This window comes from Castor canadensis, chromosome 10, assembly GCF_047511655.1.
Source record: "Castor canadensis chromosome 10, mCasCan1.hap1v2, whole genome shotgun sequence".
Lineage (NCBI taxonomy): Eukaryota > Metazoa > Chordata > Mammalia > Rodentia > Castoridae > Castor > Castor canadensis.
In genome coordinates this window covers 64,801,956-64,816,930 of record NC_133395.1, presented here as the reverse complement: position 1 = coordinate 64,816,930, position 14,975 = coordinate 64,801,956, and the positions used below count along the sequence as shown (strand labels likewise).

Here is a 14,975-nt window from a genome sequence, read left to right as displayed (position 1 = left end):
TCTTTTTTGCTCTTAGATATGGATTCCCTCTGCTGTGATCATTCTTTCCTTCCTCATCTGCAATCATCCCTCAGGCTTCAATTAAACCATACTTCTAACTCTGGTTATTTCTGCTGCAGGCCAGCACAGGTCTTTCCATAAGCTTCCCTCTGACATGTGCTGAGGTTCATGTTCACCTCTGCATGGGGATGTCCATAACAACAGGGTCTGACTGTGGAATGAATGGTGTGGGAAAGGAAAACTTTTTCTCCATCTTCCTAGGGACCCTTGGAATGAAACTGACAAAAGACAGATTAAGGGAAGCAGGTTAGTACATACAGATAAATGTAAAATGTTAGACCTAGGGGCTCACTTACCATTTGACAAAGAGAGATAAATTATGGAGAAGTAACCAGACAAAGGAGAAGGTGGGGGGAATTTGGAATTCTAGGGTAAATTGTCCTTGGAAAGCTAACAGAAGACAAGGTTTCTTAGGCAGGCTTAAACTGATATTTTCCATGATGTTAAAAGTTGTCTTCTTCCTGGACACATTTACAAATGGGAAATTTATGCCTTGTATTTAGACAAAAGGCTGGAGGGCAAAGAGAAGACTTCTTTCCATTCAAAACAAATTTTATGCCAAAATAGCATATGTTAGAGTGGCATACTCTCTTCCCTATCAGAAGGAAGAATCGTGGTGATTAGAGCTGCTCTGAATTAACTCTGCCTCTTGAAGGTGAACTCTCAAACGTTTCTGTTTTTTTCATGTAGTGCAGGTGGTGGCTGCGGGTGGAGCCCAGCTTGAACGCCCAGCATGGATGACTACAGGGTCCTGACAGCGATCGGCGAGGGCTCCTTTGGCAGAGTTCTTTTGGTTCGGCAGGAAAGCAGCAATCAGATGTTTGCCATGAAAGAAATAAGGCTTCCCAAGGTTACTGCTAAAGAAAGTGGCTCACATTGAAAGTGAATTTGCAGTTTATATACATCTTCTAGAGGTTGAACATGTAATTTCTCCTTCCTGGAAAATCTGTAATCAGTTTATTCCTTAGCTTTACAAGGGCTCGATATATTTTGTATGGTTCTTAGGATATCATAATTAATGAAAGGAGAAAAATAGTCAATAAGTGCTGTTTGTTTTATTTCAGTGTGTTAGTTGGTAATAATTTCTAGTTTCATATTCCTAGCAATGTAGTAAATCTTTGTCAAAGGGAACTCAGGTGCAATATTAATGATGAAAGAACATAAAAATACAAAGAACACGGACTTAAAATGCAATAGTCATTAGGGAACCTACCTGTGGATCATTTTATACGTCTTATCTCCCTGAGGACTGTGTATCATCATTGCCCTGTAAAAGAATCCATACCGTGGAGAGTGCTTAAAAATATTTTGATCAAGTTTTTAAGAATACATTTTAATAAAGTTCCCAGAGTGCTAGGCATTTTTCCCACTGTGTTTTTTTTTTTTTTTTTTTTTTATATACCATAAGTTCAGCGGGCATTACTTGGCTTTTTGTGTGTGTGTGTGATGGTGGTATTAGGGTTTGAACTCAGGGCCTTGTGCTTGCTAGACAGGTGCTCTGCCACTTAAGCCACTCCACCAGCCATATAATTTGCATTTTTGTAAGTCTTTTTTTTTTTTTGGCAATACTGGAGCTTGAGCTCAAGACCTCAGGCTTCCTAGGCAGAAACACTACCACTGTCAGCCCTTATAATTTGCATTTTTAGCATGGTCGCAGTTGGTGCTGATGTTGCTGGTCTGAGAACCTTTGTGGTAGTACCTAATCAGTGGCAGTTTCCCCTCCTCCTCTGCCTCTTCCTTGTCCTCTCCCTCACTCCCCCTCCTCCTTATTCCTTTTCTTTTTTCTCTTGTTCATGGTGCTGGGATCTAACCCAGGACTTCATATGTGTGAGGCAGGTGCTGCACTACTAAGCTACACCCCGAGGCCCTATGGTAGTATCTTGATTGTACTCTTTCAGGATTTCATCGTCCTAGAGTAAGTTAGGGATATATAGTTTTGAAAACTTATGTTGCCTGTTGTCTTCGTCCATCTTTTTTTTTTTTTTTTTGGTGGTGGTGGTACTGGAGTTTGAACTTAGGGCCTTGCACTTGCAGGGCAAGTGCTCTACCACTTGAGCCACTCCACTAGCTCTATTTTGTATTGAGTTTTTTTGAGATAGGGTCTTGTGAACTGTTTGCTCAGAGCTAGCTTCAAACCTTGATCCTCCTGATCTCTGCTTCCTGGTTAGCTAGGATTACAGGCATGAGCCACCAGCTCCCATCTTTGGTGTAGTAATATCCCAGCATATTCTTTTTTATCCTGGCCAGGGGACCAATAAAGTGATGCTGAGAGCCAAAACCTGAAATCCCTGATTTTTCTTTTAGGACATACTATTTTTCAATGGTATACTGGCTTCAAATCAGGGGATGCCTAGGCAGCTATTAAAATGAGTTTCCCTACCATATATGTAAGGAATGAAAAAAAAAAAAGCATAACACAATGAAGGGGTCAGCTCAAGGATGCAAAACTTAGCCATAATTGAAAAATCACCATATATTTTCTTTTGGAGTTTGGTAAACAAGTAAAAGTACAGTTTTATAAACCTGCATATGGCACCGAAGTATACAAACTATACTAAGTATCAGTGTGAAGCTCTTAAAATTCAGCTTAAACTTGTACTTGTTTAAACTCTTTTCCAGTCTTTCTCTGATACACAGAATTCTAGGAAGGAGGCTGTTCTGTTAGCCAAAATGAAACACCCCAATGTTGTTGCCTTTAAAGAATCTTTTGAAGGTAAATATGAATTCCCCCGAAATGTGTCCTTTTCTGAATTTGATTGATGGCCCCACTATGACTTTCCTAATGAGTCTAATGTTTGTTTTAGCTGAAGGACATCTGTACATTGTGATGGAATATTGTGATGGAGGGGATCTAATGCAAAAGATTAAACAGCAGAAAGGAAAGTTATTTCCTGAAGATATGGTAAGTCATTGACTTACAGAGCTTCTCTCAAAGTTTAGGCACAACATTTTTCATAAACTTTGTTTAAATTAATTAACAAGAGCATTGATGTTTGTGATTCCCTGGCCCAGTAGTTAGAAACACCTGGTTTCTGCATCAGTGTTACTGCTTAGTGTCCTGGGGGTGTGGCTGCTTGAGATGTTTCTAAGAAGTAAAGCCCACATAGGTTATAAAATATTAAGGGATAAAGCTTCCTTGCTTAGAAAAATTTCAGAATTGCATTATTACTCATTGTACTTTGTACTAGGTATTTAAATCTTGATTTTTATTGTTCTGAAATTTTAGAAGGTATAATAGATTTCATCTGTATTACTAAATCATCAGAAGAACGAAGCTTGTCATAGCTGTTTCTTGGAAACAGCTGTTCTCAGTCTTTTGCCTTCTAAAGGTCACTATATTCCCTTAAGTCCAGAACTTACTGCATTTTTAATGGAAAATTGAATGTGTAGGGATGCAAAGGTGTGATTCCTTTCTTCACCCATCATGAGGGTTAAAACTGTCACCCCTATAACAAAAGACAGTTGGTCAAGGGAAAAGCATAACAAATTTAATTAATCATAGCTTTGCATGATATGAGAACCTTCAATGACAACACAGAGACCCAGGGAAAACTCATTTTTATCCTTAGATTCAATGAAGCATGTAGAAATACTATTGATAAAAAGGTCTGACCTTGGTAATAGACTGTAAGTAAGGCCTGTCTGTTTGGATTTCTCTTGGCCTCTCTGTGTAGCAGTCCTTCATTACTGGAATAGGGCAGGGCATTTGGAGGTTGAAGGTCTTACAGTCTACTTTCAGACAAGTCAAAGATACTTATTTTTATTTTTTTCTGAGACAGGGTCTCTGTGTAGCCCAGGATGGCCTCAAAGTCATGATCCTCCTACGTTAATCCCCAGAGTATTGGGATTATAGGAGTGTGCCACCTCACCTGCCAGGAAATTTCTTTATTAGAGTAAGATTCTGGTGTGTTTTTTGTTTGGTTGTTTTTTGGCAGTCCAGGGGTTTGAACTCAGGGCCTTGCACTTGCTAGTCAGATGCTCTACCACTCAAGCTATGCCCTGGTCTTCCTTTGCTTTAGTTATCTTTCAGAGAGGGTCATGCATTTTTGGCCTGGGCCAACCTCTGACCACCATCCTCCTACGTATATCTTCCCCATAGCTGGGATTGCAGGAATTTACCACCATGATTGGTTCTTCTATTCTGGTTTTATGGCTCATACACTATTAGTATTTCTTAGAGTACTATTTCTAGATTTTATAGCTGACCTTGGAAGTTGGGTTCTGGTTTCCATGACTTGTCTTGGAGAAGAGGAATTCTGCACTGGGGGAGAGAGGAGAGAAGGAGAAAGAAGAACAGGACAAGGTCAAAAAGATCTTGTTTCTCAGTCCTTTTCCTTTAGCATGCCAACACACTATTCTTTGGGGTATTATGTTCTGAGCCCTAACACCTACTACATGATTTTGTAACAGATTAGCTAAGGAACATATTTAAATCAGTAGCCTCAATGGGGCTTAGTGTGATTTAAATTATGACATGTTTGGAAGTATATAATTATTCTTCATTTAGAAGTTGTACTGTTAAAAATATAGGTTGCATTTAAAAAGGTCAACCTTGGCTTCAAACGAACAAATCTCCATAGCAAAAATGAAAACATATGGCTTTGACATTTAGTTGTAGTTCCCCAAGGTACTTGGAAGTTCTAGATAGTATTGACCAGGGATTTATAAGAGAAAATGTCTACCTCATATGAATTTTCTGAAAAAAGTAAATGAAAATTGAATATAATGATTATACTAAAAAAAAGCTGCACATATTCATTTCCTCTTTAATTGTTTTTAGTTTTTATTTTTTGAGACAGGGTGTCACTGTGCAGCCCAGGCTAGCCTTGATCCTGCAGTCTTCTTGCCTCAGCCTCTCTAGTGCTGGGGTTGCAGGCATCTGTCACCATGCCTAGCACTCATTCATTTCTTAATGGTGAACTAACTTTATATCTGCATTTAAGAAATACTTTCATTTGATTGGATATAAGAAGAATTTAGTGGAAGTTTCATTAAAATACTACTTAGATCACACATAAGATAAGGGAACGTGGTAATCACAGTTTTTCTGAATTTCTCCAGGTAATACTGAATCTTAGTTGAATTACATAACTTTCATGAGTTCTGAACTCACATTGTAAAGCCCTGGTCAACTAAAGCCTAAAGGTGACTCTTTGGAATTTGGGTTAACATGAAGCATTTATTACATTTTTACAGCTGTTGCATGCATTTTTCTTACAGATATTTAATTGGTTCACACAAATGTGCCTTGGAGTAAACCATATTCACAAGAAGCGTGTGCTGCACCGAGATATCAAGTCCAAAGTGAGTAGAATATGTTTTTGGGCCTAGAAAAATAAAGTTCAAGACTATTTAGTTATCTCTTTTTCTATTATTCATTTCCTCTTAGAACATTACTGCTTAGTTTAGAAACATTTATCAGCCTAATATTTATATACTTATTGGTGGGTTTGAACTCAGTCTTGTGCTTACTAGGAAATCATTCTATCACTTCAGCCATGCCCCCAGCTCTACATTTAATTTTTTACTTGAAATATTTCCCTCAGATTTATTAAGGTCAAATTGACAGAAATTGTATGTATTTACAATGTCAAATATGATGTTTTGATATGTGTGCACATTGTGACGTGATTAAAGTATGTGAACTAACATATCCACAAGCTCATGTATTCTTTTGTTCTTAGAGCATTTAAGATTTACTCTTGGGCTGGAAGTGTAGTTCAGTGGTAGACGGCTTGCTCAGCATGCATAACACCCTAGATTGTATTTCCAGTACTGCAAAAAAATAAAGATTAAAAAATTACAGCTACTCTCTCAGTAATTCTCAATACATACATCAACTAGAGTCACTATGCCATATAGTGGATCTTGAGAACTCATTGATCCTAACTAAAACTGTGTACTCTTTGACCTAGTATTTACACAGATGAAATTAGTATATCTGTGAAAAGGTCATTGAAAGCTCTTTTGTAGTATATGTTAATGTGCTGTGTTCCCAGCCCTTTTAGTGCCCTCTTACTAAGGTCCATATGTTCATTCTTTTTTTGGTGGGACTGCGGTTTGAACTCAGGGCTTCACACTTACACAGCAGGTACTATACTGCTTGAGCCACACCCCCAGTTCATATTTTGCTCTAATTAGTTTGTAGATGGAGTCTTGTGAACTATTTGCCTTGGCTGGTCTCAAACCTTGATCCCTCCATCCTCCTAATCTCAGCCTCCCAAGTAGATTGGATTACAGATGTGAGCTACTGTAGTCTGTATGGTCTTTTTTTTTTTTTTTCCTTTGTATGTGCTTTGGAAGTGATCACAGTCTGTATGTTCTTGATGGAAAATGGTCAGCACCTAGTCCTGCCTCTTGGAGTCACCCTAACACAAGTTCCCAGTCAGTTGATCAGATCTGCTGATAAAACCTGCAAATTGTGCATTAGATTTTACAGTAGTCATCAAGCAGGATTTTGAAACCAAGAGTTCATAAAAGAATTTACCAAGAGGGGGAGTAGGGAAAGCTAAGATTTATTAGGACACCATTAAAGAAAAAATGACACTATTGCTGCACCAATATGGGTTGGGGACAGATTTTGACACAGCGTACTTGGAATTTGGCTGATTAACCGTGGGCCTTGTTGATTGGTTGTTTCTTCTTTGAATCGTGTTTTGAATTCCACATGTGCAGAAACATCTGGAGAGCTTGGCTTATGGTGCATTTCAAATAGTTGGCTCACTGCCACATTCTGCGTGGCCCTTGGTATTTCTCCATCTGCCACGTCTTCAAAGGGGTCCTCCTCCACACCTCAGAATATATAGCAGTCAAGAGGGGATCTTGCTGTCTTGTAGTCTACTCCCGGTCTCAGCTGTCAATCAATAGTATTTCTACCCTTAATCTCCATCAGCAGCAGGCTTTGAAAGCTTCTCTGGAGACCTCTGCCTTGTGTTTGAGTAATAAAACATATAATCTAATTCTTTTTCAATGCAGAATGTCTTCCTCACTCAAAATGGAAAAGTGAAATTGGGAGATTTTGGATCTGCCCGTCTCCTCTCCAAGTATGTATCTATTGTGTTGAAGTGACAGTAACCAAAACATCCATTTCTAGAAATTCTCTGTAACAGTTCTTTCCCTTTTTGTGTTTTTAGTCCCATGGCATTTGCTTGTACATATGTGGGAACACCTTATTATGTACCTCCAGAAATTTGGGAAAATCTGCCTTATAATAATAAAAGGTAAGTGGTGTACTTATCTGGTGCAGTGACTGGTCTTACAGCATGTAAACAAAGCTAGAGTCTGGTACCACTTTCAAGCAGACACATAGAGCATATTGGTTTTTTAAAAAATAGATTTGAGGCCTAGAGGTGTATCTCAGCAGTAGAGGGCTTGGCCAGCATTTGTGAGGCCCTGGGTTCAGTCCCCAGCTACACACACACACACACACACACACACACACACACAGCTGACTGAACTGGGGACAAAACAGCTCTAAAGGGACCTAGTGGGACAATTGGGGGATTCAAATATAGACTAAATATCAGATAATGTTATTGGATTAAGATTAAGTTGCTTGGATATAAAAATGAGTGTTTGTGGGGAGAATATGTGTCCTTGCTCTTAGGAGATACAGACTGATATGTTTAGGGGTGAGGTGTCTGATATCTGCAGATGTACAGAGAAAGGGGTGATAGCACACAACCATGGTAAGTGTTAGTGATTAGGGAGTGTAGATGAGAGCATTTGGGCATTGCACTTTTTTGTAGGTTTGCAATTTAAAAAAAAATCAAAAATTGAGAGGGAAAGTTGATAAAAAGTCACAAATTAAAAAGAGAAAAATTCTGAGATGCCAACTAGGTAGTGAGAATGATGGAGGAAACCAGAGATGCTTAGTATAAAAAAATCCTCTGATTTTGAAGAGCTGTTTTATAGAAGAATGAGTTGTCTCATTCTCTTTTTTTGGCACAGAGGAGAGTTCCTGGCAGACACCTCTTAGCTTAGGAGGAAACACACCATTGCTTAGAGCTGTCCTTAGGAACAGGCTGTGTGAGGCACAGAGCTGTCCATGGGGAGATGCTGTCAGAGGCTGGTGTGGTGTGCCTGCCAGTCTGATGGGAGCTGCACCAAATGTGTTCAGAGTCTTCTCCAACTATGATCATTTGAATCTGGGAGTATTCCCCAAATGCTACTGAAGTGCTATTGATTTGCAGAGGTGGGTTGGGAGAGCAGAGAGTTTTATCATGAACGTTACTCTTAGTAAGTATATGTGAGAACAAGATTACTGTATGTTTTATCTAACATGTAGGAATTAGTTGTGATCTCTATTATTAAAGGTAGGATAATCTTTAATTTTTATTAGAAAATCCATATATTTTGGTATGAAAGCTCATAAGTCACTTGTACATTGTTTCTTTATGCTTCCAGTGACATCTGGTCCTTGGGATGCATTCTGTATGAGCTCTGTACCCTTAAGCATCCAGTAAGTATGGTGTGCAAAAAAGAAACAGCAGTCTGTTGTAGTAGCTGGCTAAGTCCTCAGAAATGGGCTGGTTCCAATTGACCACTTTCCTTCTGGATGAACTCGTTATAAAAAGTTTTCATATGTTCCTACTGTTCTTGTCTTTGCCTTGAACCATTTTTGTATTATGTACTAATAGGAAGTACCTGTTATTTAATTTCTGTAGTTTTATATGTAGCATTTATTTCCTTTTTTTTTTTTTTTCTTTTTTGTGGTACTGGGGCCTGAACTCAGGGGCTTCACCTTGACCCATTCCACCAGCCCTATTGTGAAGGGTTTTTTGGGATAGGGTCTTGCGGAACTATTTGCCCGGGTTGGCTTTGAACCGCGATCCTCCTGATCTCTGCCTCCTGAGTAGCTACAATTACAGGTGTGAGCCACCAATGCCTGGCCCTTCTTTTTGTTACTCTTGTTTTGGTTGAATACATATAACATAAAATGTGCCATCTTAACCATTTTTATGAGCACATATTACAGAAAATAATGTGTTTCATTATGACATTTTTATACATACATATAATGTAGTTTATGATATTCACCGCCCCCCTCCAATGGGTATTTTCCTAGAAGCTAGATCACATGGTAGTTCTACTTTTAGTTTTTTAAGGAATCTTAATACTGATTTCCCTAGTGGCTTCACTAATTCGATACTGCCAACAGCGTGTAAGGACTCCTTATGACTATATGCTTGCCAAATTTACTGTTGTTTGTTTTCTTGATTATAGTCATATGACTGGAGTGAGGTGGAATCTCAGTGTTGTTTTGATTTGAGTTCCTTTATGGCTAAGAATGTTGAACATTTCTTCATGTATTTATTGGCCATTTGTATTTCTTTTGAGAACTGTCTGTTCAACTCATTTGCCCATTTTTGATTGGACCATTTGCTCTTTTGGTGTTTAATTTTTGAGTTCCTTATATATTCTGAATATTAATCTCTTCTCAGATGGATAGCTGGAAAAAGTCTATCCTATTCTGTAGGCTGTCTCTTTGCTCTGGTAATTATTTCCTTTGCTGAGCAGAAGCTTTATAATTTGATGCAATCCCATTTGTCAGTTCTTGCTGTGTTTTTCTGAGCTATCGGAGTCCTAGTCAGAAAGTTGTTGCCTGTGCCTACATCTTAAAGTGTTTTCCTCTAGGTCTTACATTAAGGTCTTTGACACAATTTGAATTGATCTTTGTACAGAATGGGAAATAAAGGTATAGTTTCAGCTTTCTACATGTGGCTATTCAGTTTACCCAGCCCCATTTGTTAAAGAGTCCATCTTTTCTCCAGTGGGTATTTCTGGAACCTTTGTCGCAACTCAGATGGGTATAGTTGAATGGGTTTTTTTGGGAGGATCCTCTATTCCATTGGTTTACATGTTATGTGTGTGTTGGAGTGTGTGTGTGTGTGTGTGTGTGTGTGTGTGTGTGTGTTTGTCAGTTTTTGTTACTATGACTGTTATATAATTTGAAATCAGGTATTGGGATACCTCCAGCATTGGTCTTTTTGCTCAGGATTGCTTTGGCTATTTAGGATTTTTGGTGTTTCTGTGTGAATTTTAGAATTGTTTTTCTCTTTCTGTGAAGAATGCCATTGGAATTTTGATGCATTGAATCTGTAGATTGCTTTCAGTAATATGGCAGTATTTCTGAAATATTTTTATTAATATTTCACAATATTCTGCCAGTTTATGAACATATAAGGTCTTTCCCTCTTCTAGAGTCTTCTTCAATATCTTTCTAAAGTGTTTTATAATTTCATAGTAGAGATCTTTCACTTTCTTGATTACATTCATTCCTATGTATTTTTTGTTTTGTTTTTGAGACTATCGTGAATGGAATTGTTTTCCTGATTTCTTTCTCAGCATATTTGTTATTAATATATATAAAAGTTACTGATTTTTATATTTTGATTTTCTATCATGCCACTTTGGTAAGGAGCTTATCAGCTCTAAAAGTTTTCTAGTAGAGTCCATAGGATCTTTATGGATGATACCATCTGCAAATAGGAATAATTTGACTTCTTTTTCTATTTGTATCCCTTTCATTTCTTTTTCTTGCTTTATTGCTATAGCTAAGAACTCATCCACTATGTTGAATAAGAGTAGAGAAAGTAGAAACCCTTATTTCACTCTTGACTTTAGAGGAAATGCTTTCAGTTTTTCCCCATTCAGTGTAATGTTGGCTATAGGTTCATGGTATATAGCCTTTATTATGTTGAGATATGATCCTTCTGTTTGTAGCTTCTTCAGGACTTTTATCATGAAGAAATGTTGAATTTTTCAGAGACGTTCTTCTGCATCTGTTGAAATGATAATGTGATTTTTTTTTTTTTTAGTGTTACTGACGTTTGAACTCAAGGCCTTGTACTTGCTAGGTACTTGCTCTACCACTTGAGTCATGCCTCCAGCCCATTTTGCTTGAGTTTTTCCCTTATTATTATTATTTTTTTTTCAAATAGGGTCTCACATTTATGCCTGGGTCAGCATGGATCAAGATTCTCCTGTTCATACTTCCTACATAGCAGGAATGACAGGTGCATGCCACCACACCCAGCTTTTTTTTGGTTGAGTGTGGTCTCACTAACTTTTTGCCTGAGCTGGTTCCAGACCAAGATCTTCCCAATCTCTTCCTTCCAAGAAACCAGGATTAGAGGCATGAACCACTGTGCCTGGCTTATTTTTTCTTTATTGTTGTTTGAATTTAATAATTCCTCAACCTTGTCTTCAATCACTAATATTCTTTTCCTTGCATGGTCTAGTCTATTGGATGTGCTTCCATTGAGTTTTTTCCTCCAGTATTGGGGGTTGAACCTAGAGTCTCACACTTAGTAGGCACGCACTCTATCACTTGAATTATACCCCAAGCCTTTTGAAGGGGTGGTTTTGTTTTTGTGATAGGGTCTTGTTAAACTTTGCCTGGGCTGACCTGGGATTCGTGATCCTACTGCTACTGCCTCCTAAGTAGCTGGAATTTTATCTGATTTACTGAAGTTTGTTCTTTCTTCCTCCTCCTATTCTTCCTCCTCCTCCTCTTTTGGTGTATTAAGACAAGGTCTTACTGTGTAGCCTCACAGGCTGGACTTGAATGTGAGATCCTCCTGCCTCAGTTTCCAGAGTGCTGGGATTACAGGTGTGTACCACCATATCCAACTGATTTAATGAACTTTTCTTTTCCAAGAGTTTCATTTATTGGGGCTTTTTTCCCCCCAGAATTTCTCTTTGCTGAATTTCTTATCCTAGTCTTGGACTGAGACTTCTTTACTTTATCCATCTATTTATTTGAATCTTTCTTGAGGTTATTGATCATTTTTAAAACTACACTTTTGGCTTTTTTTTTTTTTTTTTTTTTTTGGCAGTACTGAGGATTGAACTCAGGGCCTTACACTCACTCTACCACTTGAGCTATGTTCCTAGTCCTTTCTGTTCCTAGTTTGTTTTGATGTTTTTTTCTTCACATCTTTACTTGTATTTTTTATTAGTAGGGTAATGCACCTTCAAGGCAGAATGCCAACATGTTCCTCCATAAGCATTACAAAGCCTGATATTTAATATTAGTTAGTTCCAATATATTTGTTATGTTGTACATTAAATACTTTTTTCTTTCCTTCCTTCCTTCCTTCCTTTTCTTTCTTGCTTGCTTTCTTTCTTTCTTTACTTTCTTGTGTTGGGGATTGAACCCATGGCCTTGCACATGCTAAGCTAAGCACCTGTCACCACTGAACTATACCCCAAATCCCAGAAAACTGTTTAACTGTTACTCCAGAATATCATTTTATATTACACTCAGTTACTCACAAAACTTTAATAGCTACTTTAATGAAATGAATTGTAAAAAGGATTTTGTAGTAGAAAAATATACATAAGTGGTAGAGCACTTACCAAGTGTGCACAAGGTCCTGGATTAAATCCCTAACACTGAAAATTTCCACAGACACACACATGCACACACACACACACACACACACACACACACACACACACACACACACACATATACATACACAGCTACACGCTTCACCACCATAGCAGAAGTATATAATTGGACAAGTCTGAAGTGATTGTCACCATGGAGCAAGCCAGAGGGTTCTGGGTAAGGGTAGTAAAGGAAGTAACTCTACACTTAGAATCAAGTGTCATTAGTATCCTTTGACTTTTTAAAAAAGCGTATGTCTGTAATCAAGTTGCTTTGATTTTCAAATATATTAAAATGTGTATCTACAAAAACATACAGATTACAACAAATAAAGTACCCAAGGGAGTCATTGATGGGAAGACTTTCTCTAGACAGGAAGGTTTGCTGGGGTATGGCTCTCTTTTCTGCCTAGAAAGAGAGGTTTTTTTACTTTTCACGGTTACTTTTCTCCTGAACCACCATAAGACTGTCAAATTGTATCTTAAGGACACCTCTAGAAAGAAAAAGACCAGACAGCAGGTCCATTTATAAAATTAAAATACTTACTTGGATATGAATTCAGCTTAGTAGATATTTTATTATTTCTATTTTCTTTCCCTTTATCTGCTTTTAATGCTAAATATTTTACTTTTCAGTTTCAGGGAAATAGTTGGAAAAATCTTATCCTCAAAATATGTCAAGGGTCCATCCGTCCACTGCCATCTCACTACTCCTATGAGCTTCAGTATCTCGTCAAGCAGATGTTTAAAAGGAATCCCTCCCAGCGCCCCTCAGCTACTACGCTGCTCTCCAGACGCAGTTTAGCTCGGCTTGTCCACAAGTGCTTACCCACTGAGGTATGGTACAAACTCCGTGGCTCTGACAGGTCTCTAGTGCATGGTAAAATGGTTATCTCGTCAACACAATTACTCATTATACATGCTTATGAAAATTCACACAATGCAAGTCAGGTGTGGTAGACTTACATCTGTAATCCTACCTACTCAGGAGGTGGAGGTTGGGAGGAGTTTGCAGCCAGTCTAGGCAAAAGTTCACAAGACCCCGTCTCAATCAATATCTGGATATGATGGTGTGAGCACCTGTCTTCCCAGCTACAGGGAAAGCGTAAATAGGAAGATCTCAGCCTAGTATGGCTAGACCCTATTCAAGAGTAGATTCTATTCAAAAAATATTTAAAACAAAAAGGACTAGAGGGCGTGGCTCAAGTGGTAAAGTTTCTGCCTAGCAAGCACCAGGCCCTGAATTCAAGCCCCAGTACTGCCAAAAAAATGCAAATAATTCGGAAGTATATTAAAATACTTAAACTTCATTTCCTTCTCCCTTCCACAATGCTATTCTCCAAAAATTATCAGTTACAGTTGGCATAGCCTCCCAAATCTTTTTCTAAACACATATAAATATGTTTATCTCTCTGTCTAGTTTACATGTACTTATTTATTTTATTTTTAATTGTTTTTGGTGCTGGGGATCGAATTCAGGGCCCTAGGCATACTAAGTACACACTGTCACTGAGATATACCCTCAAGTACTTTTGTTTGGTTGGTTTTTTTGGTTTTTGAAACAGCATCTTGCTAAGTTGCCCAGGCTGGCCTCAAGATCAGAATCCTGTCCAGCCTCCCAAGTAGCTGGGATTACACACAGCTTCTTATATCTACTTGTAAATGGCTTTGTTTTGTTTTTTGAGATAGGGTCTCATTATGTAGTCCAGGCTGACTTCAAACTCAGGATCCTCCTGCCTCCATCTCCCTAGTGCTAGGATTGCAGGCATGCATCACCATGCCTGGCCTGGCATATTTATTTTTCAACTTTAAATCTTCTTATGTTGAAGAATGTTTATAATTATATGACAGTGTGGCAGTGTCTAAAGAAAAGTGTCTTTCATGTCTTTAAATTTTCAACTTAAAATTTCAGATCATCACAGAGTATGGAGAACAGGTATTAGATGAAACCAAAATATGTGAGCATAATACATCAAGAAAAAAGGGTAAGAATTTTAGAAACGTAATTTTTAAGTGCCCTTTTAAAAATATAGTAAAGAAAGAAAATGTAATTTTCAAGTTATTAGAAGTGATTATTAGAGATATTCTTCAAATCAAAACTTTCTTTTGACTCTTGTACTGTACTTTAGCTTTCCAGTGATGAAGAAAAGAGTCTCATTTGGATAATTTAGTGATGGAAAGATTGTTTTGTTATTAATACCTCATTCACTCTGTTGTTAAGGTTAGGTAGAAGACTTCTGTAATCTTTTAAGAAAATTTATCCTCAGGTTTCTGAAGGACCATGTCTAAACCAACTTTTCAAAAGTAGAGTCTTTCCTAATGTAAACTGGCTTTGGATGGTAGTGCTATGTCAGTGTGGGTTCATTGATTGTAACAAATGCACAATCATGGTGTGGGGTGTTGGCAAAAAAATGAAAATGGTGTGGGGTGTTGGAGGTGGTACATGTGTGGAAACGGGTATATATGCTTTACACTAAATTTTTCCAAGAACCTTAAACTGCTCTAAACAATAAAAATTA

At 37.9% G+C, this 14,975-nt stretch overlaps 1 protein-coding gene across 13 annotated transcripts in view; it reads left to right on the top strand.

Annotated features, from left to right (window-relative positions):
- The window catches only part of Nek3 (NIMA related kinase 3), a 28,932-nt gene that overhangs the window by 2,382 nt on the left and 11,575 nt on the right, over nt 1-14,975 (top strand). For 4 of the 13 annotated variants that reach the window (XM_074043478.1, XM_074043476.1, XM_074043477.1 and 1 more), the window contains exons 2-10: nt 751-910; nt 2,680-2,773; nt 2,865-2,962; nt 5,281-5,364; nt 7,036-7,103; nt 7,194-7,280; nt 8,467-8,521; nt 13,093-13,293; nt 14,369-14,441. In XM_074043478.1, coding sequence (XP_073899579.1) covers nt 794-910; nt 2,680-2,773; nt 2,865-2,962; nt 5,281-5,364; nt 7,036-7,103; nt 7,194-7,280; nt 8,467-8,521; nt 13,093-13,293; nt 14,369-14,441 — 877 coding nt within the window. In that variant the 5' untranslated portion in view covers nt 751-793. Of the gene's footprint in view, nt 1-261; nt 307-750; nt 984-2,679; nt 2,774-2,864; nt 2,963-5,280; nt 5,365-7,035; nt 7,104-7,193; nt 7,281-8,466; nt 8,522-13,092; nt 13,294-14,368; nt 14,442-14,975 lie in introns of those variants that run through there. The other 9 variants (XM_074043472.1, XM_074043469.1, XM_074043470.1 and 6 more) reach the window with 6 other exon arrangements.